Source organism: Rissa tridactyla, chromosome 3 (assembly GCF_028500815.1).
Source record: "Rissa tridactyla isolate bRisTri1 chromosome 3, bRisTri1.patW.cur.20221130, whole genome shotgun sequence".
NCBI classification, from domain to species: Eukaryota; Metazoa; Chordata; class Aves; order Charadriiformes; family Laridae; genus Rissa; species Rissa tridactyla.
In genome coordinates, this window is record NC_071468.1 from 18,739,583 (window position 1) to 18,764,331 (window position 24,749).

The window sequence follows — 24,749 nt, forward strand, 5'->3', positions numbered from 1 at the left end:
TGAGAAAGAGAAGTGGGTTTTGCAGAAAAACAGCAGGAGGAACAAAAACTTCTATATTCAAAGTCAGAGTGAGCCCAAGATAATTGAGTCCTATAATTTTCTGATAACAAGTTTAGAAATAAACAGATCTTTTTTAGCATTCGTACTTTAAATAAATGGTGTACATGATGCTACTTCTGTATGTCTTTTCCATTATCTTTATCTTCACAACAGTACAGGAGATTAAAACAATGTTTGCTGGGAAATCATATTTTGCAGGAAGAAACTGAAAGCCATTTTTAAAGGACTGTCTTAGGAACAAAGATACAAAAGCCCTTTTCTGTTGCGATTATGCTAGTAGAAGGGCTGTGCTCCCTTGCTAAAAAAGAGAAATTGCTTATTAAAGTGTTTTCTTGTACTGTAGAAACAGAAAAGCTAACTTGATTTTTCCCTGCTTGTAGAATAGAGTACAGACAAGGTCAGATTTTCATGTAATCTAAAGTTGTCATAGAGAAAAAGCTAGCTTGAGCGAGTGCTAAGGGACTGCATGTTGGTTTTGTTTCTTGCTTTCCTATAGATTATTGCGTTACTGAGAGTGGGTGGCTTGGGCTACCTGTTTCTTTCTTTCCCTGCCCACCTGAAGGAATATTTTCTGCTTTGCGCATATATTACATGTGAGAAGAATTTCTGTGAATAGAATTGATGTAAAAGCTATAAACTGGTGTTTGCTGGTGTTTAACAGAATGTAATAATAGTGGTAGCTAAAATTTACAGCTGTAGTTGACATATGCCATTCTGATCTTAACTGGAAGGCTCCATTTCACGTATCATCCGTCCTCAGATGAATTTTTCTTCAGTTTTTCTCCAAAATCAACATGGTAACATAGTAAAAAATGTAGCCTACGTGATATCCTGTGTTACGATATTTGCCTCGTAGCACAATCAAAATTAGGAAGTGAGACCTAGTAAGCAGTGAGACCTGAAAGCACGTAACATGAGATTAGTGGCCCTGTGAATCTTTCACAAAGGGGAGCTTTCTGAGGGAAAAGATAGAAGTTATAAATAATGCCCTTTGCAAAAGACAGATCTTGAGGCTTTTTTGTCCAGCGCTGAAGTTGCCGTCTGCCAGTTGTGAAAACTCTGCCTTTTGATCACTTACTACTATGTTCACGCTTTTTTGTTTTCTTTATCTGTTTCTGATAAAGATAACTTTACTTGAAGAATTTTGTGCAAGCATGGCCCCGTTGTAACTGGGTCAGTGCAACCTTTCCACTGCCAGAATAGTTCCCTTTTTCAGCCAGATGGTTAGGATACGGTACCGTCATTTTTAAACAAAAAAACCTAAAACAAACCAAAAAACATTGATTTGTATTTTGAGTGTTAAATTACAGAAAGGTATAGACTTGCTAAAGAAGTTCAGGTGAGGTGATAGAATCATGGAATGGTTTGGGTTGGAAGGGACCTCAAAGATCATCTTGTTCCAGCCCCCTGCCGTGGGGGGGGTGTACAGAGAAATGGCGCAAAAGGCAGCAACGTAAAGGTGCTGGGACTGTCTTTAAAGCAAAAGCTGCTCTGTGCAGATAGAAGTATACTGGTGGTTTGGTTTAATACAGAGCTTCATATGTCATGAGCTGGGTACCAGGATAGTGGTATTACCTTTTTTGGTCCTTGAAATACAAAGTCATTTTATGTTGCTATTTTAGTTCAGAGTTAATCTCTCATTCTTTCTTATGTTTTAGGTAAAACTGTATGTGGACCTTTTTCTTTGGGGTGTTTTTGTGGGTTTTGTTTGTTTGTTTGTTTTTACTTTCTAAGACTATGGGAAGGGGGGGAAGTAGAGAGGACAAAAGAGATCTTTTTTAACACTTGCATAGTAAAAATGACTAACTGGTTCTTCCTTGGAATCAAGTAAATTGCATTGAGCGGATAATTGAGTGGATATTCTGAAAAGCACACAGATTATATTTGGTAGAAATTGAGTTAGTTTTGACCTTTACAGAAAGCCTTTGTGAAGAAATCCTTTTGTCTTATAATCAAGGTAGTATGCAGTAAATGAAGCCAGATTCTAGGCTCTCGCCTAAATCTTCTCTCTTTTTTTGCACATTACCTCCAGTAGTATTCTTTACAGACTTTATTCTTAGTTGAATTGGCTTGAGATTGGATAGGCTTCACGGAGTTGTATCATAGTGTTGGCAGTTCATGTCTGAGTCCTCATGTGCCAAGACTTCATGGAAAACCTGTAATTTCTTAAAACTGGCAGTTTCTGCCAAGTGCATTTGGTCGTTTGCATGTTCTTTCACTGTTTTCTTCAGCTGGATTCAAGCGTGCTTGTTTTGATTCTCTGAGACCTGTTTGGATGCAGCATTTACCTCAGCTGTTGTATGGCACTTCGGAGAAGCAAGATTCAAGAGAGCAATCAGGGAAAAAAGTGTTTTTCTGATCAGGCTCTGCACAACTTGCATCTGGTGTGGGTTGTGCTGCCCATGTGCAAAGTAGTGTTAGGTGTGCTTGTCAGGGCCCGATTGGATCGCTCAAATCTACAGGGCAACATACTCTGTAATTTAAACTTTTATTTTATGAGCTTACTAGGAAGGAAAACAAACAACCAAGCACTCAGTCCCTTTTGTACGGACTAGTTTAACACGTGAATTCACTAGTTCATCACTTAACTCATGAGGTTTCTAACTCAAAAGGTTCTCTTAATTCATAACTTGCAACTCCCAACTTGTACACCTGTGAGCAAAATAGTTACCAAACCAAGGGTAAGAATGCACATCCTTCTGCCTCTGTCACGGTGTGGGCATCCCCTGTATCACGCCAGGAAGCACAAAAGCCTCAGCAGCCCAGCTGCTGTCGGATCCGCTTCAAAAGCTTTTTGGGTGAGCTGACATATTTGTACCATCCAGCTTGGAAGCTTGGTCTGTACCATTGCCATGAGTCAGGGGATTCGAAAGAAACTGCCAGACAATCGGTATGCAAGGATGGTGCTCCAGGGGACAGCAAGCCCTTCCCGGCCATCACGTTTGTCCTCGCTTCGACCTAACGAAGCTGCTCACGGTGTACATCAGGCCTTAGCATGAGCTGTGCGTTAGCCAAAATCTGAGCAGGAGTTGAACAAACAGCCACTATTCCTAGCTGGAAATGATTAACAGAAGTCTCAAGGTTTATGTTCTTGCCGTTGAACGTCACCTGTATTTATTTAATCATCTGAATCCAGCCCTTGGCAAATATCAGTGGGGCAGTAGAGAAGGTTGGTCGAAAGCAGGGATAAAGTCAGAAAAACAAAGGTTTGTTTGGTCAAAATGATACGAAGGACCTTGTCGTAAGTATTTCTAAATGTATTGTCACAAAAGTGCGTGCAACTGCAGAGAGTTATCTGTAGGGAATATGAACACAGAAGAGACTAATAACCGTATTGCTCTGTAGTCATTTGTTGTGCATCCACTAAATAAAAATAAATTGTCTAGGTGCAGCAGGGGATTGTTAATAGAATATAGGGCCATAGTTTCAACTTTCCACGAAGTAGCAAAAAACCCACGAGTCCATGTTTGTTTTAAGACCACAGAATTAATCTTCGTAGACTTGCTACTTGTGACAAAAAGAATATTCCTTAATACACAGTCTGATACCTTCGTTTCTTTTTATAAGTCATTGGAAATTGTTTTCTAGCTATTGTTTTTGCAAAGGGTGCAATAAAAAGGCTTGTGAAAAGGAAATGCTGCATGAAATTACAGCGTCTGAGATCCAGTGTTTGACATCCTTGACTGAAAAATTATACGGTATACAAGATACTCTCTGAGTAATAACTTACTTCAAATGAGATGCTGGCTCAAAAGTACTTTTGGGGGATTTGAGCTCTAGATTTTGCCTTTAGAAGTACAGGGAGGTTTTCTGTTCCCTGGATGATGCTGACAGTGTCTTTAGACTGACAATGAAAATTTCTAACAGTTTTTAAGATAGGACCTGAAGCAACCTGTCACAGGAAAGAATGAGAGGTCAGAGCTGTGCACTAGAATTTATTTCTGATATCCTTGGAGTTCTCAAGAGTTTTGGCCTGCCTTGAAAGTGGAGTTTAAGGATACTACCTCCAACTGGTTCTGGTGATTAAATAACTAAATCTTTTTATCTCTTTTACCTGTCAGCCTGTATGGATGAAATAATTGGCATTTGGAACATTCAGAAGCTTTTAGGTGAATTATAATTCCGCATGATTATGGATCATCCTTTGAAAAAGAAACAAAGCCATTTCAGATGTGGTACGACTTTGAGCATGCATTGTTGTGGGTTTAATCCAAAGGATCTGCACTCAGATGTGAGCTGTAGAATGAGGCCACATTTAGACACATGCTGTGTCAGCAGGGCATTTGAGCTATGTTATTTTTCCTAGTGAGTTATAGAAGAGTTTCACACATGTGACAGGGGAAAACTATCAGCACTAAACATGGTTTAGTCAATTGTTTCTCTGCAGGTTGGGCTCATTACTAATTTGGATGAGAACTGCACTTGGGGTTTATCCCAGAGCTGTGATGAGTAAGCCTATATAAAAGACACTTCAAATATCTGGTGAAAAACTTTCATCTGTTTTGCTGAGTGAGGGGTAGAGGAGTCCAGATTATTTTCTGTATTGCAGTTTCTCCACTTGCTGTGTCCTTGGGGGCTGGATGCACTGTGAACAGGACGGCTAATCTTCCTGCTTCTCAGAGGTTATAGCTACCGAATCAAATTCTTCGAAAGAGAAGTACTCTATTTATTCTACTGAAGGCCAAGTTGGAGCAAGTACTGACTGTTAGGGAATGTGATAAAAGGCCTGTCTGCCCACACACAAAGGAGCGCGGAGGCACTGGGAGGTAGAGGAACTGCAATAACACCCCGCCAGTGCTTCTCCCAGGACCATTGCAGGAGAGCCATAACCGCATCAGTGGCTCGTCTGCACAGACCAGAGGAGCACAGAGGCAGGCAGGGGAACCCCAATTACAGAGTCGGAGAAAAAGACACCCTGTTTTGCTCCTCCTGGGGCTGTACTGGGATAGCCTCAGCACCATGGTCCAGGTCTGAGGGGGGTTACTGCCAAGGGGTAGGGGATGAATCATGGAGCGCAGGGGAAGAGCATTTCAGTGTTACACCAGACTGACGGGATGGCTAGGGCAGGAACCAAAGGGAGAGCAAAGGGCGGGACGTAGGTGATTTGGGGAGGAATAAGTGTGGGCAAAATAGAGGGATAAGGGGATAGAAAGGGTGGCTCACATGTAAGCAGGGCTGGTCAGTATGCTTGTCTCACCATGACCTGTGTCTGATCAGTGCTGTCCGTCCTGACTTCTTATTAAACTCAATTTCTAACTATTTTCTTGGGCTAGGGGCTCTTGCTTACTGTGTGCATGTGCATGGATGGGAGGGGGTCTAAGTATATACACCAGCAACTGGAGTATAAATATTTCCCACTAATGGACCTTCACCCTGATCAGCCAGAGACGAGCAGGATGAGGCTATTAGCGCTGTTTGTGTTTGTGTGAGTGTTGTTCGTTTGTGTTTGTGTTGATCCGCGGGGCTTGCTGTGTCTATATGCATATATGTGTTGTATAGGTGTGTTTATGTCTGTGCTCACTGGGATTGCATTCCCAGCTTTCTCTGAGGGTACGTGGATGTAGAGAGCATCTCCTCCTTTAAAGGTGCATGGTTAAGGACCTTCTCAATGTAAAAAGAGAATAATAAGGGAGAAGCTGTGAAAGAACATACAGAGACACAATCCTGACCAACAGACTATGAAGCTGGTGGTAATGAGAACCAAATCTGGTCAGCCACACTAATTGGTCAGGGTATGTAGAATGTGAGAATGTTTATTTCATTAAGATTATCTGATAGATTAAGGAAAGGATATTTCCTTCATATCCAGTGAGATATTAAGGAAAAGGGGACAGCTGTAAGCAAAATATATGGAGACCCAAACCTGACAGACAGAAGTAATGGACGCAAAGAAATGGAACAAACCTTGTTGGTCACACTCACTGGTGGGCTATCAAAAAGCTGCAGGCAAACCAGTGCTTTGCAGCTGATAAGGACGCAAACCTGAGGGTCCAGGATGTTGGAGGGGTGACACTGAAACTGCGCGAACTGGTGGAGGAATGTGCAGCAGACGGGGCTGGGGAGGAATAGAGGGAATAGAGGGAAGGGAGTTGTATAAAAAGGGGCTGGCTGCATTTGAGATGGGGCCACACCATATGTTTGTCTGAGCCCTGCACCCGATCACCACAGCCTATCTTCTTATTAAATCCTTTCGTAATTATATTTCTGTCTTACCTCACTCTTTGTTGCGTGTGTGTGTGTGTGGTCTGCAGGGACTAAGTGCTTGGCCTGTCCTTCATTCTGCTTTTACAAGAACAAAACTTCTAGGGAAGTGTTGGGTGTTTACCTTCGTCTAACAGTGCAACAGTTGATAAAGTACTTGAAATCACAACAGCCTTTAGCAGCCCATCTCTGACTGGAGCCTATTTCTAGACTTTCAACTCCACCTTTGAACCTGTTGCTTGCCGTTTCTCCTTGTGATAATAAGTTTACGGTGGTTTCATTTTGTATTTGGGAGATGCTGTTCTTCCTTCGGCTCTCGAAAGCAAGCTGAATTTGCATTATCACCACTGGGGAATGGGTGCAGGGAGAGAGTCAGTTTGCGGTACGCTGTGATTAAGGTTGAGCATCTGTTTTCAAATTTTAAAAACTGCCTTCAAATCTGGCTTGAGTGGCTATTTAGTAAGTAGGCGTAATTGTGCCTTAGTTTCAGTCACTTTTCAGAGGTCGTGCTGTTTCGAAAGTGGCACGTTGTTCATTGTGTGTTAATTAATTCCAGCGCAGTTTAACAGTAGGCTTTTCGGCTGCGTGCTGTATATCCAAGACGGAAGGGCAGAGTTGCTGAGCGTGACCCTGAAGAGCTCCGCTTGCTTTGATGCGAGGAGGCGCCGGGCTGCAGTGGGGAGGATCTGAGGACACCGTTGTTCCAGCAGCCATGGCTGCCTGTGCACATTGTCAAGCTTGAACAGCCTTCGCGGCGTTTGAGGAGAAATGCAATAGCGCTGGTTGTGATGGGTGACTGAACACATTTTCCTTCCGAGCTGCTCAAAAACAGCTGACAAGTGCAGTTTTAGGAAGGCTTCTGGAGAAGCTCATGGCCTAGGTCTTCATTGCCACCTTCTGGAGAGGGAGAAGAATAATTTTCGAGTAGATTCTACAAACATCACATCCTTTATTTTTGACAATACGCATGCCAACTTCTTTTTTTGTTCAAGTACTTATTTAGATTGGCAAAAGTATATGCAAAGCAAAAATAGTATGCTCTTGATGCTCCTGGAGAGATCGCTCTGCTTCATCTCTCTTTTCTTTCTTTCTTTTGTCGTTATTTTGCATTTTCTGCAAATAGACTATTTCCACAGGCACTTTCATCTCCAGGGGCTTGGTTTTTTAGCTTGTTCTTGTAAGCACCAAGATCGCAGAAAGAAAAATAGCTTGGAATAAGCAATTAGCAAAGCTGATATTTCTTCAAAATGCTCTCTAGAATGCATTTTGAATTTAACAGCATCTTTATTCTAATGAAAGCAAGGTGGAATTTTTCAGCAGCGCTCATTCCTAATCTGTACCTAGTGATGTCAGTGGAATTTTTAAGGGCTGGTTTGGGTTTTTTTTTTTTGTTTGTGAATTTCAGTAAGAATGTTTAAGCCATGACCAAGTATTTTAGGATAGTATATTTTAGATATAGTCTGTTATAGAACAGTATATTTTCAGATGTATAGTGCTACAACCAGACTAGCTAACTGAAGAATTGCATATAGGGGAAAGGGGGGAGCACTGCTTAATTCATGAATTAACAATGCATGTTTAATTTAACTGTTATTATAATTTATGGAAATCACATTGAGGCTTCATGAATGTAGACCCTGGTGCGTTCGAGAGGAAGGGGAGAAAGGAACCATGAAGTAAATTGTATCTTTTGACTGGTAATTCTGAGACACCGATATTAACACAGTCAAGCAATATCCACTATGTTATTTTATATGTATATTTATATATACTATATTTTATATTATATTCTTATATAGCTTATAAATTATATAGTGTTAAAACTATATATTAAAACATATGTCTGTATTTAAATAAACATATATTTTAATATATAAACAAAACCAAGGAAGCTAGAACAGGAGCCAGATGGACAAAGGATCTCAGGTGATCTATTAGACCATTTAAGGCAGGAGACTATAAAGCAGTGACTTGCCTTTAGTCACGTAGCGGAGTCTGTAGCAGATGCAGAAGCAAATTTAGATTTCCAGAGTGCTAACCATAATGCCATAACAAGATGCTTTGTGTTTTTTTTCTTCAGGTGAAAAATGTGTTTTGTATGAAGGCCAAGGAAGGCAGAAAAAAATCAGTACGTGCCTTAGTGGCTATTGGAAATGGTAAAGGGGCTGCAGGTATGTGCGTTTACTGTATGTAAAAGATGCCAAATTAATCATTGTTTGTAATAGGACTTCGGGAGGTATGGTGATTTCAAAGCATTTTTTTATACTTTCAAAAACAAAAAAAAAGGAAAAGAAAATTTACCCTTTTTTCCACTGGGCAATACTGAAATACCTGTAAGAACTTTGAGTTTCATCTATAAAAGTAAGCTTTATAATCAAACTATGCATGTGTTCATTTGGACACTTTGTTTTGCGTAAGAAAAAGAAATTCACAAAATTGGTAATATGTGATAGGTTTGGAGCTTATATTATCCAGTGGTAAAAACATTTTTTATTTAACTCTAGAGCGATAGAACTACCTACCAGTAGATCCTACCAGAAGGGATGATTTGTTCTTTCCTGTACAGTTTCTTTTTGCTGTACGTACTGTTTATGGTTTTAAAAAAAATCAAAGCCTCAAAGCGTTCAGCCATGCATATCTGCATTTATGTCACCTAGCCTTAGGCGCCTAACTGCAGAGTGTAATTGTTTGCTCTCAAGTCAAAGAAAAGAATCAGGCACCTGCAAAAGGTGCCTGGAATTGTATGGGAATTTCCTTCTGATTCAGCCTCTTTAGGAAGCTTTCTTATTTTATCATAATAAAATCATTTTAAAAAATCATAAAATTTTATAATTTTAATCACAAAAAAAATTCCACTTTATGGGCTTCCTGCAAATACTATATTTACACTTTTAAGGAAAAATAGAATACTCGGGGCCCTTTGAGTCTGATCTCATAGTAACTTCAGTGATCTGTGGTTTAACCCATTTGTAGGCTTTTTCCATTAAGAGTCTTTATAATGGTCTCTTCAGCAAGCAAATTGAAGTTTAACCATAGAAATGCTGTCTATGGCATGAAGCAAATAGGACAAATCAAAAGAAACGTAAAATTATGAAGGGTCTTCTAATAAAAGCTGTGAAAAGAGACCTTTTTCCTTTCCCCAGTCTTTGCCAAGAAAGAAAAGAATGCTGTTCAGAGGCATTCAGTTTAGTTGTGATTTCCTTGCAAGGGAACTCTAAGCACAGTTGTGCATCCAGGATAGTGATGACCAAGCTATTTCTAGAAGCAATCAAAACACCTCAGTGCAGCATCTATCTTGGATTAACTAGCCCTGGATCCCAGCTGATACCATGGTACTGCTTCCTATGTTTGGAAGATCACTCACAGCAAAGACATAGATGCATGTTGCGCCATGTTTCTCTCCTCAGAAGTTTGGAAGATGCTGCAGTAAGTAATGACAGTTCTTTCTTCAAGTGAAGTGCTTGGCAGTCGTGGACAGAAGAGCCTTTGAGTTGGTCAGAATTGGTCTTTACAAAAAAAAAGAATTCACTCTACTGCAGCTTTTTACAGGGTTGTGTGCAAAGTAAAAAGTTGCAAGAGAAATTCTTAGTTGCATCAGTTATTGCTGTTGATGGGCAGCTCAGCGTAGAAAAGGCTGAAGGAGTTTCTGTGTTCTGTGTGCAAATTTTCTAAATGATCAGGTCCCATTTAAAAAAAATAACAACCAACCAGCCAACCAAAAGAAAATGGACAAGGCCAGACAAGTCTGACAAGCACATGTTAGTACTTCAATGCAATGGTATAGCCAGTTCTTTATATATCGGATATTTAATACTTAACCATATTACATATTGGTAAAGCAAAAGGAGACATTCCATGATGTGGTTGTCACTGTCTTTTTGAAAAAGAAAAACGAAACCCAAAACTGTCACTGTCATCTTAAAAAAATCTGTAAAGGCTAGCAGATATTCCCAGAAAAGTATGTTTTCTTTTAAGGATTTTCTGTTTCACTTTGTCAGTTACAAAAATTATTGGCCATCCTTCATTTGACGGTACACGCTTTGCTTTTGGTAGCCAACTTTTGGGATGAGTCAGATTCCAAGACAATGCTAATGCCACTTAAAGGCATCGTAAAGGCATCCGTAAAGGAACTATGCAACCACCCTGTACAGCAATGAGTTTGTTCCAGGTTTCTAGTTCTGTTATTGAGGAAATAGCGTTTATCTTTACCTCCGTTTTCAAATACGGGGAGTTAAAGATATCTTTTTTTTGCTGCAGGATGTTTTATTTAAGAAGCACCCTTGAACGTGCTTAGTTTTTTCTCCATAAGGAGACGGTTTTCATGCATTCTTTTGTGGATATAAACTGACGTGCATTAAAATTCCCCTTAGACCTCGAATGGTCTTAGAGATAAGACAGCTGAGCAGAATTAAAAGAAGAATCAGCTGAAAAAATACAAAGTAAATAGCTGTGAAGTAAACAAACCAAATAGTATAATCCAAATAATAGAGGATTCCTACCTCTATCAGGAGGTAGAAATATGGCATGTATTATATTGGTGGCAGAGTACAGGAAATTGCAGTTGCATTGATATATAACTCTAGTAAAGAAAATCTTGCTTTCAATATATATGCAGAACATCCGCCTTTTTGATGTAAATAGTCTGCTTTTATTACGAGCTGAATAGATATCTCTGATGATGGGATGTATGTGGGAGCTTTAATAAGACAACTGTATTTCCAGTCAGCTACAGTTTTGCAGAACTTCATTTATGTGAAAGATTCAAGTCCAGATGTGTGCCTCAAGCTGAATTTTAATTGCAGTTTGGAGGGGAGGAAAATTTATATATAAATTTTCAGGTGTGGTTCTCCAGCAGAAAGATATGTTACTCTGAAAAAAATTCTTCCTACCTCTTCTTTGAAAAGCTTTTTCATGAAACATGTTATCACTTTAATCAATATGTGCTGAATGATTGAATTGAGGTTGCCCGGGTGACTTTGGTTTTGGCATTTTCTAATCTATTGTGTGACTTCACAGCATTATTGCACTGCTATTGTGCTCTGTGTGTGCGTTTGAAAGAACAGCACAGTTTCCTTGCGTTTTCTTGTGCAGGACCTCTGCGTGGTTGGTGTGTGCGCAGGGAGAGCTGCCTCAGGAGGCAGCTGATAGCGGACACTACCCTTGGCTGTCCGCTGCTTCCACAGCAGGCTCCAGGCTTGCAGTCGTGTCCTCTTTGCTTGTAGCACCACAACACGCAGAATGGTATTTCTTTGCTAGACCCCTTTCAGCCCATTTCTCCTGTAGTGTCTGCATGAAATCAGTGAGTCAGTGTCAGCCGATGGGTTCCAATCCCATTGATTTTTGGATTAGGCTTTTTGGATACAGGTAATCCTACTTGACACAACAGCAACATCAAAGGACAAAAAAAGCTAGATCGGCTGATTTGAAGTTAAATGGTTTTTACCTTGACATCGTTGGACTGCAGAGTTTTTAAAAACAGTCGTCACGTCCCCTTATTCATTCCATGCAGTCATTTGATTTGGTGTCCTGCTCTGAGCTGACTGCAACTTCTCTGAGACTGCTGTGAAATCCCTTCATCGCTACCACAGTTCACCTGGTAAACAGGAGTAGTTCTGAGGGTGCAGAGAGAATTAGGTAGCTGTTTGTAAACTGGCAGTCTGGTTTTTTTCTCTGTTCTACAGGCATGCATTTTTTGCAAAGGCACTATTCTCTTAAACCTGGTTTTCACATTCTCTATTTCACTAATAGAAACCCAGTCTCCTGTACAGCTACTCTGTACAGACGTAGTTGATATATCTGCATCAGCTTCCCTTTCCTTCCCTTCTTTCTTTCTAAGCAGAAGACAGGACTTTTTTGGGGTGAAGCAGTCACACTATTCAATTGTTTGGACAAATACACAAAAGAAATAACTTAAGCCTTATTTGTTTTCATTTGACAACAAGCAATTGACATCCAGTTGTTTAGGTGTTTATAATTCCTAAACTTACTTTCTGTGGATTCTGTGTTTTCCTCTGGACCATTTTCTGAGTGTGATCTGTGGAAGTAACAGGTAACTTAAAGGACTTTGTGAAGTTCTCTGTTTTTCCCCCCTTTGCTTTCTGAAGGCCCTGCCTCATGTGTTTCTCGGTAATAAAATGACTCTTTTTTTGTCTTGCAGGTTTTGCAATGGGGAAAGCAGGTGACAGGATGAATGCTTTACGGAAAGTATGTTGATTGAATTATTTGTTGCTTGATGACAAGTGTAAATAATGCGTACCTGCATTTTTTCTTTTTTTTTTTTTTAAATAATCAATATCTTTTGTAGCCTAATCAAAGAAGTGAGTCCATGTATATGATTTGCCCATCTTGATACAAATAGTCATAGAATCACTTAGGTTGGAAGGGACCTTTAAGATTATCAAGTCCAACCAGTAGCCTAACACTGACAAGCTGCTGCTAAACCATGTCTCTCAGCACTACATCTACACTAATTTTAAATACCTCCAGGGATGATGACTCCACGAATATGGAGCCTGTTCCAGTGCTTGACAACCGTTTCGGTGAAGAAATATCCTAATATCCATCCTAAACCTCCCCTGGCACAATTTGAGGCTGTTTTCTCTTGTCATGTCACCTGTTGCTTGGGAGAAGAGACCGACCCCCACCTGGCTACAGCCTCCTTTCAGGTAGCTGTAGAGAGCGATAAGGTCTCCCCTCAGCCTCCTTTTCTCCAGGCTGAACACCCCCAGCTCCCTCACAGGACTTGTTCTCTAGACCCTTCACCAGTATCATTGCTCTTCTTTGGACATGGATAATGAGGTTGCCATGCAATGACATTCTGTTAATGCACTCTTTATTTTCTTTCTACTCCCTTTTCTATGGCCTATACCTGTCGCCTCTTGCTCACTTGTTTCCAATATCTATATAGCATACAACCTGCTTATACAGTTAGTGCGTAGGAATTTTTCTCTTACAAATGCATAATGACCTTATTAAGGCTCCTGTTTAGACTTCAAAATGTTACTTGTACATATACGTTAATCTATGTTTTGTTGTAATGTTCAACTAATCTATCCAAGTAGTAATGCTAAAGTACACAAAGTTCTATAAAGTTGTTACCATATTAGAGAAATCTTTTAAAATATTTAGTCTGTTAGGAGAAAGTGGTTCTTTAAAGAGAACATTTTAGTTTCCACGAAGTAAATCGTTTAGATGTGGCAAACCTGTTTTTCTAAGTTTTCTTTCTTGCTTTGTTCTGTCTAGTTACCTGAACAATGGTAAATTTCAAATCTTTTGCAGAAAAATTCAAGAAAAAATGTTTTCTGCTTTTATTCCTTAGGCAAAGAATAAAGCGATACACTGCTTACATTTTATAGAGACGTATCAGAACCACACAAGTAAGTATTGTGATATTTTTAGACTCCTTTAACTTTCAATATATACTGAATATACCAACAAGAAGTGGTTGCAACTAGTTACAAAGCATAAAAAGATGTTAACCAAAACCTTACTGATCTGTTGCATTGTATTATTACTCTTTGTGCCTTATTTTGTTTCTTCGGCATTGCTGTATGAAATCTTAGCCCCAGCCTATTCTAGCCAGACAGTGCTAATGTCAGAGTACAGAGTCTGGCAGTCCCTGGGTAAAATTAAGTTGCCGTTACCTGGAATGAATATGTGGTTTACTCTTTACTTTCATTCAGGTTTGTATCAACAGTTGTAGGAAAGTCACAAAGAAAAGTTACGATTCCATAATACAAGATGTTGTTAAACTATTGAGAGATTTGTCTCCTGCCTTTGCATGTTTAAAATTTGCATGCTTTATGCATAGTATTTAAGGCTCTTTAAAAATGGGGGCAGGGGAAGGGGGTAGTAGCAAGATGAGAGTTAAGGAAGTCAGACACTGGCTGGATATCTCTTCTCCGCAGTGAGCTCCTCTGTGCTTTTCCCCTTTGAGTGTCAGAGAAGGTTCCCTGTTGACTCAGTCCGTGTAAGATGACAGAGCTCAGCAGCTGGGGAGAACGTGGGCTGGAGAAGTCAGTCTGACGTTTCATGGTAGCTTTTTGTTAATTCCATTTAATACCATACAAATCTTCTCTGACGTCAGATGTGGTACCAGTAGAGCAAATATTGAGTTATCTTTCAGAAAAAATTTGAAAAATAGTACCTTACTGAGTCTATGAATATTTAACCAAGGCATTATGTAGATAAATATTCAGTATACTAAAGCTTCAGCTTACAAATACAAAACTGCAGTTATCCTTGTGAGCCTATTCCTTGAGCGTTATTATTTCACACTAACAGATTGGGGATTTGATTAAAAACTGGGTGGTGTTTCCCCCGTGCTTTCCCTCCTACTTAACGTAGAGGTGCTCTCCAAGCCATCTTGACCGCAGTGCTAGAACCCGCTGTGCAGAGACTGAGCCACTGAATCAGATGTGTTTAACAGCCACTCACCCAAGGATGAGAGTTTGGGGTTCCTTTTGAAGCAGAGAGAAGCAGGGAGACTGTAATGGTAAATATTCTGTATGGAAAATCCAAGAACGCTGAAGCCTATGGGGAAATCTTAGGTTAAAAGCTGAATTATTAGAAAAACCTGAGTATGAGGAAGAGGGTTAAATTGTATCACGTGAGCTCACTTCAAAGCTAACTGAGGATCATTAGAGGCACACTTCATATTTCTCAAGTGAAGCTTGGTTTTGTATACAGTAGTAACACAGCATTCGCAGATGTGGAAACATTCCTAATCCAGTCCAGAAATTTACCTAAATTAACCCTTCCCTTTAAAGAACTCAGAGGAGAGTAAAACCAACTTCCCGTTCACAGTTCTGAAAAAGAAAGGTAGTCCTTAAGTGTGCTGAGATAAAGCTTTTCTAAAAGCAGGAATTTAGCTGTAATGCGTTTTTTTTCTCCCCTGCAGTTTACCATGACATTACAGTGAAATTTAAAAGCACAACCATCCGCATGAAGAAGCAAAACAAAGGTAATTAAAGCTGCCTGGAAATATTGAAGTTTTATTAATCACTGACCGGTATTTATTTGATTTTACATTTGTGCAATGTCTGTTTACTTCAGAGATGGATCATGTGGTGCTAGTCTACCATGTTTAAATGTTGAAGATGATGAATTATTTTTCAGTAGAAATACCTACCATTGATGACATGGCTTTGTTATTGTAAATTGGGGTTTGACCCTCTTACACTGGTGGGAGCTCTCTTCCTTGTTTTCTTTCATGCTTCCTAAGTGTAATTCTTTCTGCTCTAAATTACCTAGGCGTGGAAAAGTCTAATCTAATAGCATAGATGTTGGAGGCAAAGGCCTTTAGAAGAACCATGCAGGTTTTTCTTCCCACCATATGCCCCACGCATGCTTTGGAGAACTGATAGGCTTGTTCCATTATTTTGCAGTGATTTTTAATCGCTGTTTTTAAGACAAGATTCAAGGGTAGTTTAGTACACGGTAGTGGGAGTGCTTCAAATGGGAACGAGAGTGCAAGCCGCATCTGTGTGCCTGTCCCTCCTAAGCCCACCCTGGGATGGCATGGGCAGATACCCTCCCTCCACTGCCTCGGACTACCTGTGGTCATGAGCTGGAGCCAGGACAGCACACAGCCTGATGCTTCCCTGAGACCATTTATTTTCCCTAAAATCAAGAGCTCCCAGTGTGGAAACCAGAGGCATTATCTACCCTGGCTTGTTGTGGTGCACTGTACCAGCACAAAGACCGTGTCATTGTTACACAGTAGCAGTGTTTTCATTTCTCCATCTTTGCAAGCTGTTCTTCACTTTCCTCCCAGTTGTATCACGCCTAGTGTCAGCAGTTCTGCACCGGCAAGACACAGCACAGATTTTTGTCATCGGACTGGAAATTGATGGCCATGACTGTTCCCTTCATGCTTTTCTTCGAAGAAGTCCACAGCCCACCTCACATTGTCCCCTGGTTGTGTGTGCGCTGGCTCTAATAGCTTCCGCATGAACACTGACCTTTTGAAGACACGTTGCTGACTTTCTGCTATCCTTTTCCTCACCTTCAGAGCTGCTGCAATATGTGCTTTGCCAGTCATTTGCGGTGACAGGGAAACATCCAGAGCAACCTTGTAAACTGCTGCCGCGTTCTTCAGGGATTGCAGCATAAAAAAGTTTTAACACATGAGGTAGTTTGGGGAGCTAATGGTTAGCTTATTTCTAATGCATTGCAGTTTTCAGTGTGATTCATTTTACCTTCTAGGGTCTTTCTGTTTTGCAGACCTGCAGTGATGACATGAGGTCATCTCTTTGCATGAACCTTTTGATTTAGACCTTTATGTACAAAGGTTTGATTTGACTTGTTTAGCCTAACTTTGCTTTCAGGACAGATAAATTTAGTTGCTGTTCTGTAGAAAACAGATTTAGTTTGCTACTCAGCATCCTTAATTGGTCCTCTAATTTTAATATACAAATAGAAAACGAATTCATTTATGGGGCTAACTCGTAAATCACTTCAGTTTCATTATGATAAGATCTAAAATGCAAGAGCATTTAATGACTAGCTTATAAGTCAGAACCTTGGGATGATTTTCCAGTCAGAACACTGTCACGTTCAACTATTTAATTCATCAATTTCTGCAGCCTTTGAGTAAGCTGAAGCATTGATGCTTTGGACATACTATTTAATTTTGTGTATCTAATATTCTTGTTCTGCACTGTCACATTAGTAATATGGGAATCTAACTGTTAATGTTCAGAGTTACTAATGTACTTTGAAAACATCCAAAATTGCTGTGAACCTTCAACGCAATTTCTGTTTGATGACGTTTTGATTCTGGGATGAGGTTTTTTTTAATCAGTGTGACAGTAAAGTGATAGCATGTGACTAGAAAAATCTTTACAAGTTAACATGTATGGAGTCAGACTGTCCTGTCATTTACGTTTCTGCAGTTTTTCTGCATTTAAGGAGCTTTTGAATTGGTAAATTGGGTAATTTGGGCTATACTTTTTAAGATAGCCACTTAAAAGAAACTTGAAGTTAGTCTTCAGTATAATGAAGCAAAAACATGCACGGAGCAGCAGTAGCAGAACTGAACTACACATCTGACCGTGCACGTGCAAACAAATAATGCAGTTAGTGTTAAATGCTAAAAGAGGGTTCACAGTAGATATTATTTTCTTGTAGTGGAACATAGAGTAAGACATACCTTCCCACCTCAGCTGACGTGTTACATTAATGAATCTGAGAAGCAAGAACAATCAGGGTCACCTTATGATTAATATTACCCCACTGGCCTGAGAGAGGCACCTCAGCATGCTGATTTCCCAGAAAGCACTTTTCCATTAACGAAACCTTGCAGACGCTTCCTCGCTTACATGCAGATGCTGGAGGTGACCCCACTCAAGCCCTCTTTTGACAATTTAACTTGAGGCAGGCTCTGGACTTCATATTTGCCGCCACTCCACGTCGCTCCTGTTTCTGGCATGTGTCAGCTGGCTGGAAACTGCTGGGGGTATTGCTCATCCGTGCTGCAGAACATGCTACCTTTTGGAGTGTGGACATCTCTTAATCTTCATTTCTGACTTGATTTTACTATTAAAGTAGTCATGAGAGGACTCTGCTAGCCGCCTTGATACGTCTGTAGGTAGTGTAAATTAGCTCCTAATGTGAATTAATAAGGGGAAATGCAAAACAGTTTGTCAAATAAACTTATGCGGCTGTGAAGCCCAGCACAGAGCTGTAATTAATAGGTATAAAAAAATTACAATTATTCATAGCTTTTACATTAGACCATGGCGTATGTAGACTGTCTTCCCTTAAAGTCTAAAAGATTGCTTCTGTTTGCTGATGGCAGTACAGCTGTACAGTTACGTATGCTGAAGCCTCTCCCTTTGCCTAATTACAGCTGGCAGTTTATTTCCAGTTCCTGCAGGTAGGACTCGGGCAGCTACCTCAGCAAATGATCGCAACAAAGCCTAATGTTTTAGTAGAAAAGGTAAAGTCACTGTTGCGCTTAAATGTTCCTTTCTTGAATGTATTCCCAATCCCTGCAAAGTGGAGAAAACCCTCATCGTACAGTCAGGATTTCGTATTAGGCAAGTGTAAATCCAAGTTAAAAAAGCAATGTAACGCAAACATCCGAATGTGAACTTCACTCAGAGTAGTCCCTTAGTGGGGATGCGAAGTGGATGTTCTATTTCCAAACTCTTGTTAGTGGCTACCCAGAAGATTGTCTTAGGTTATAGGAAGGATGCATTTTAAATACTTTTGCTTACGTTTCTGTCTTCTCCAGCATGAGAAAATTTAAATGCCCCTGCTCTCTTGTATAGGCCTCATTGAATTTAACTGCAGGAAGGCAGGGTGGGTGCCACAGGCAAGGGAAAAATGTCTGAGCACAGCTTTTTCTCCGCAGCTGGAGTTTGCAGGTGGAATCATTTGCTTTTGTGTTAGGAATAAATTTTGTTCAGTGACCGATGGACTGGTTTGCTGGCTTCTGAGTTTCACGTATTAACAAATCTGCAGAAACCTCATTGAGATGAGACGAGACAAAAGCAACCATAAAACTACCGGAAATTAAATGCTTTTAAGTTGCTGAAAATGAAACTTTGACAAACAGCCTCTCAGAGGTCATTCACATATAATTGCGTCTAAAGCTTCACTTCGTCTTGTAGCATAAAAACCGGTATTTTCTCAAATGGCAGAACAAATGGCTTTGGATGGTTATAGTTTCTTTTCCAATTATAGGTTGAAAGAAAAAGGGACTTACTGGCACAATAAAACATGCAGCACTGGAATAGATAGGTTTTTTTCCTCGTTTGCTCAGCAGCAAGAGTATCCCGCAGAGTGGACTAATCAATAACCTGGCTTTTCAGCTTTTAAGTAAGATACATTAGAACTATAACAAACCAATTTTTCAAGATTAATAGAGCTAGGCCACATGAAACACATCTCTCTGGGGAACGAGAGAGCAAAATTAGACTCCTCAAAAAAAGAATTCCTTCATTAAATCAGCAAGTCTAAGAAACCATTTGCAATTAACACTAATGTACTATAATTATGCATTGGAGCTAATGTAACACTCTATGATGGAGATGGATGTGGATGACATGCAAACCTCTGTTGTGTTTGTGGATTTTGAAAGAAGTTTGTCTCTCCTCACCAGTCACCTACAAATTACAAGTTGTTACATGACAAACTTTTGTAATTTGGCCTGTGGTTTCCACACCACGCAGACAAACTTTTCGCGATGATCTTATCGCTTTGAACAGTGAGTTGAAAGCAAATGAGTGTCACAATGCTTATTTGTTCTTTCTGTATTTCTAGAAAAAGCAATTCTTTTAATCAAGCGTAGAGTGTTTTGCTCTTTCCAATGTAGTTTTAACTGTGAGGAGTCTGTTACCTGCTTTATTTCCACTCCCTGTTCTTCATGTTGTGCCGCTAATGTAATAACAAAGTGAATTCATGCCAGTTGCTGGGCCAGGAGAAAGGAGGTGGTATCTCTGCACGGTTCCTTGGTAATCCCTGCTGTCTCGCTCTCTGGATAGTGCACGGCATTCTGCTAGCTTTTGTAACCTGGAGGGGAAAAGCATACCTCGTGGCTGGTGGTTATTATATTTTGCATAGACTGTGAAGCTGGTGAACTGCGGTGACTAAATCAGGAGACAAGTAACAGGCTCACGTTTTGGAGATCCACTGCATGGTGTGAATTCGGCATAAGTGGGTGCAATGACGCCTTCCTCGGTTTGCAGCAGCTTCAGTCCCACTTTCCGTGCTCAAAGCTTTGCCCACCAAGAGCTGAATAAAATAAAAATGTGGTAGGTTTTATTTGGCTACCCAAAGGCCTGTGAGCAGCAAGAGACGCCAGTGTCAGTGGGCACTCACCCTTTCCCAGCAGCTCTGTGTTTAGACCGGACTGTTCTGTTGGAGCATTATTGCCCACAGGCTTCTTTGGACTTCCCTTTTCCTTCCCTTCCTGATATCTCTGCCTGCTCTGTGTTCAACAGAGGTCTTGAGCACAAGCTCAGGATGTAGGAAGGCACTGTGCGCCCCTCATCCAGCAGCAATGTCCCTGGGAATGAGAGATGCTGACATTGCTTCTAGTGCAGGGTCCTTCTGGAAGGAAGCCCAAAGGATGGCAGTGCTTGAGCACAGAATCATAGAATCGTCTAGGTTGGAAGAGACCTTTAAGATCATCGAGTCCAACCATTAACCCAACACTGCCAGAACCACCACTATAAACCACATCCCTCAGCACCACATCTACATGTCTTTTAAATACCTCCAGGGTTGGTGATTCAACCACTTCCCTGGGCAGCCTGTTCCAATGCTTGATAACCCTTCAGCTTCGGAGTCCAGTTTAAATCCCTCCATCATGTATGTGAACGAGGACTTTAAAGTCAGATTTGCCATCATTAGGAGTTACTGAAGTTGTCATTCAGCAGCTTGTCACCTGAATTTGCAAAGGGATTGGTTCTGAAGTGATGTAAGTTTCGTTTTTTAGAAAAGACAGTCCTGGCCGGGATCCAGTTACATTTAGATCCTCTCCCCTTTAATGGCTTCCTTTTAATGCTCTTTTAAGTGAACTTGTTGCCCTGCTTCTCTGCTAATTTTTTAAAATTATTATTTTACATTTTTTTAGTTTGGGGAAGTACTTGGGTGTTATTTTTCTGCTGAGTGGGAGAGGAGTGTTGCCAGGGCTGTGGGGTATGTTTGTGGAAGATTCTTCTAAAGCTGCCAACGGTCCTTCTAAGGAATGCTGCCCTCACCTCTGGTAGTAACCATTTCTTCAGGTTGCATTTTCTGTGCTTTTATGTTTAGAGTTTATAGGTGGTGGCATTGTCATTTGTTTTTGGAGTATGTTAAGTTGGGTGTATTTAGTATAAAAAAAAAAAACCAAGATCTTTACATTAGCATGACTGTGAGTCTGGGAAGAATGGTCTTCCCAGAACGGTTTTGCCATTTTTAAGATATAATGTGTTAGAACACATGCTAGGTAACAAAAACAGCAAAGAAGAGGTCTTAGTTCTCTCTTCTTCCTTAGCTAAGTTGTATGCTTACGAATAACCACATAACGCTAATTTGTATTTTTTTCCCCCAGGGTATGGTCTTCATTGCCACCGAGCAATCATCACCATCTGCAAACTAATTGGCATTAAAGACATGTACGCCAAGGTTTCTGGATCCAAAAACTTGATTAACATCACCAGAGCTCTCTTTAAAGGCTTGACACAACAGGTAGATTGCACTCTCCACGATTCTATACATTCGGTCAGGCGACAGAACGGGATTGATATTGTAATATTTTGTGGTCAAACAGTTTATATTCTAGGCTCAAAAAGAATTATTTTTCCAAAGAGAAAACAAAATCAGCATGTGAGTAGTTCCTCAGCAGCTGTATGAAATTGTCCAGTCAGAAGCAGCTGTATGTAACTGTGCCTGTTCCGCAGGCAAATGCCGCCAGGAGAGATCTGGATTTCTAGGCTTTCATTTGTAGTATTTTTGGTGACATTCAAAAAATAATGGGCAGAGGAAGTCATGGCCCAGCTTTGGTTGCTGCTGCGTGTTTGTCTGCATTCTGAGTTTTCATTGCCTAAGGACTGAACGTCACAGCTGCCTTTGTCGCTGGTATAATTAAGATCTCTGAAATAAATCAGGGAGGTGGTGTCATTTTGTCTAACTCAAAGTGTCACAATGGAGACGAGCCAGCTGTTTGTGGTTGATGGAAAGATGCAACATGCAGCATTTCGTCTGACTTCCTTTGAACACCAGCGTTAGGATGAGTCAGGCCTTTGGAAATTCCTAGTTATCTCATTTGGTCACGAAGTCTTGGTAGCTGCCGGGATTTAGCTGCTTAGATCCCCAATATAGCCCTGCAAAGCTGTAGTTGTCAGACCTGTTGCCCTGTCCTAGCCAAGTTTCTCGGCTTAGCCTGGGAGGGGGTTATGATCCTCTTTGCCTAATGAGATAGTTACAGATGCTTATCAGTATCTGAGGTTAATCAGACTTGAGGAAGTCTCTCATGTATTTCCGATGCATTATCTCTGAGAAATCTTCCACAGAATGAACAGAAGAATGGAAAAAAGGCCGCCTGCATAGATTATTGCTTTGAGGGATGTGCACTTGGTAGAGTTCTTGACTGCCCTGAATGGGAAAAATTTCCTGTTCCCAGTAGACATTTATTCTCTAAATTCTGAGTGTTAACAAAACGACTTGTATAGGAGGAAGAGGTATAGTTGAAAATAATGTTAAATTCGTGTGATTATATTAGCCAATATTACCTGTCAGGGCAGTAATAAGCACTTTACTGTTGTCAAAGCAGAATTTGTATCCATAGAAAGACATAAAAACTGCATGTTACTGACATGCCAACGTGCGTCCTTGTTAGCAGCATGTGCCTTTTCTGGCCAGATACTTTCCAGAGGCAAATTCCTCTAGGATGACATTGTAATGCTAATATATTTCCAGTCTAGTTACCTGAATTCCTGCTGCTTATGCAATTAGCTCATTTGAAACCCATGAGCACGAGACTGACGAGTCATTTATTTTACACAGTTTAAACTGTTTATTAGTAAATGACTTTATTTTTCCCTACCCCATATACCGTGTGGAATTTGACCTGAAGTGAACCATCATTGTGCATCATTGCTTTGATTGTCTTTTCTCTTTCCTGCTCCAGGAGACTCACCAACAGCTAGCGAACCAGAAGAGTCTCTATGTAGTGGAGTTCCGGGAGGAGCAGGGCCCTCTGCCCATCGTGGTGGCACTGCCTGAGGGGGATGTCCGCGAGGATCCCGAGCCTGAAGACGAGGTTCCAGACACAAAGCTGGAGTGGAGTGATGTGAAAGAAGCTCAGGGAATGAAGAAATCTCCCTGGGTGAATGTCAGACGGACAGTATGGTAAAAACTTCGGTCCCTCTGTCTCTTCCGCTCAGAGATGCAACTGGGAAAGCCCGGCCCAAATGGACAGGTTGTCTAGGCTTACATTTCAGAGGAGGGCACCAGTAGCGCTCTCATGCCATTCATATCGCTGCTCCCATTGCTACTATTCAGTAACACTGTTTGCTTTCCCACAATTCTTCTGACGGCTTTTCGACCAGGGACGTTCAGGTGGAAACAGCCAGTGAATGTGACTTTGTCTTCAAGCGTGCATTTACTCGATTCCTGAAGATGATGTTTAATCAATAGATCCCGTGTTTTTTTCACAGGCTCTCGGGAAACTACTGAAAAGATAAGATTGTGAAAGCAATAAAGAATCCACAGAATGAGTTCAGTGTGGGGTCTTTTTGCAAAATGCCAGTGTCTGGGAGATCTTGAAGCAAGCAGCAGTAGTGGGAGTTGATGTGTGCACTCTCTGTCTCGCTGCCTAGGTTCGTTTCTTATGGTGGGGGAACTGTGAAATCAGACAGTAGAAATTGTGTGCTTTCTGGCAGGGGGTAAGGAGGGTAGCGCGATGGTGAGCAACAGCTGGAGTTGTGCAAACACTGTTCATGCAAGTGGGGGGGTTCCCCAAATGAGGCAGAGCCCACATATCTGAGGACAGCCACCCCACAGCCCCCTGTGGGATATTGCAGTGTTTTGACTGGCATTGGAGGTCCAGTCCAAAACCTGCAGTCCAGCCTTTCTTACAGCACTCTCCTCTGCACGTGTGCTGGGATAAGACTTAACTTCATCTTCTGCCAGTTTGGTACCGAGCACAGTAGAGTCTTGGACCCTCCCCAGAGCTCAGAAGGTGCTGCAGCTGACAGAGGATTAAAGGAGAAAAAGCAAGTCCATGATACACACCAGCCTCCAGCCGGAGATGGATTAAACCCCTTCGTGTAGCCGATCTCCAGCTGAAGCGCACAGAGGTACGTGCCAGATGCTAGATGGGCTCACTGGTTGGAGGATCCATCACCCAAGTCCCACCAGAAGATAAACAGACTCTGCATCCATACGCTAGGACATAACGTTCTACCTGGCAACTCCATTTTTTTGTCTTGGGCATGGCAAAAGAGACAGTGGAACCGAACCCAAACGATGTTTTATCACAAAGTGTTAGAGCGATCCAGGCTATAAAACAATTCAGGAGTTCACTTCTGTGCTGTGAGTGCTTGTTGTGGCATTTCTCTGTTTGCCAAAAGGTGCTTGTACCACCCATTTTATTTCTAGACCAGCCTGGGAATTTACATTTGAAGTTCTGATGTTAAAGACGTTTAGGAGCAATATTTTGCATTGATCGTAGTGCAGGTTTCTGAAGACAGCAGTTGCGTATATACAAAGAGGCATGGTGAACTTAATTGAGTTTTATCTGACTCTGGTAATGAACATTCTAATTCATAGGCCGTGCCTGCTGAGCAGTTAGCTGAAGGCTGTGTTCCTATTTGCCAGCTCAATCTAAATCCACCTTTCCAAAGTGTTCCATTTGCAAACTTCCTAGTCAGCAGCACATCCAACCACCGTTTGAGAATGCCTGCTCACGTTTAGCTTGCCTCTCACTGTTGAGCAAAATCAAGAACGAATAAACCTTGGGCTAAAGGAATGAAACCTTGCTGCATGTGGATGAC

At 41.0% G+C, this 24,749-nt stretch overlaps 1 protein-coding gene across 8 annotated transcripts in view; it reads left to right on the top strand.

The window, feature by feature from the left end:
* Positions 1-24,749, top strand: part of MRPS5 (mitochondrial ribosomal protein S5) — a 63,025-nt gene that overhangs the window by 35,564 nt on the left and 2,712 nt on the right. For all 8 annotated transcript variants that reach the window (XM_054194733.1, XM_054194734.1, XM_054194735.1 and 5 more), the window contains exons 6-11: positions 8,342-8,432; positions 12,419-12,465; positions 13,580-13,637; positions 15,161-15,223; positions 21,305-21,441; positions 22,883-24,053. In XM_054194733.1, the coding sequence (XP_054050708.1) occupies positions 8,342-8,432; positions 12,419-12,465; positions 13,580-13,637; positions 15,161-15,223; positions 21,305-21,441; positions 22,883-23,107 (621 nt within the window). In that variant the 3' untranslated portion in view covers positions 23,108-24,053. The remainder of the gene's footprint in view (positions 1-8,341; positions 8,433-12,418; positions 12,466-13,579; positions 13,638-15,160; positions 15,224-21,304; positions 21,442-22,882; positions 24,054-24,749) is intronic.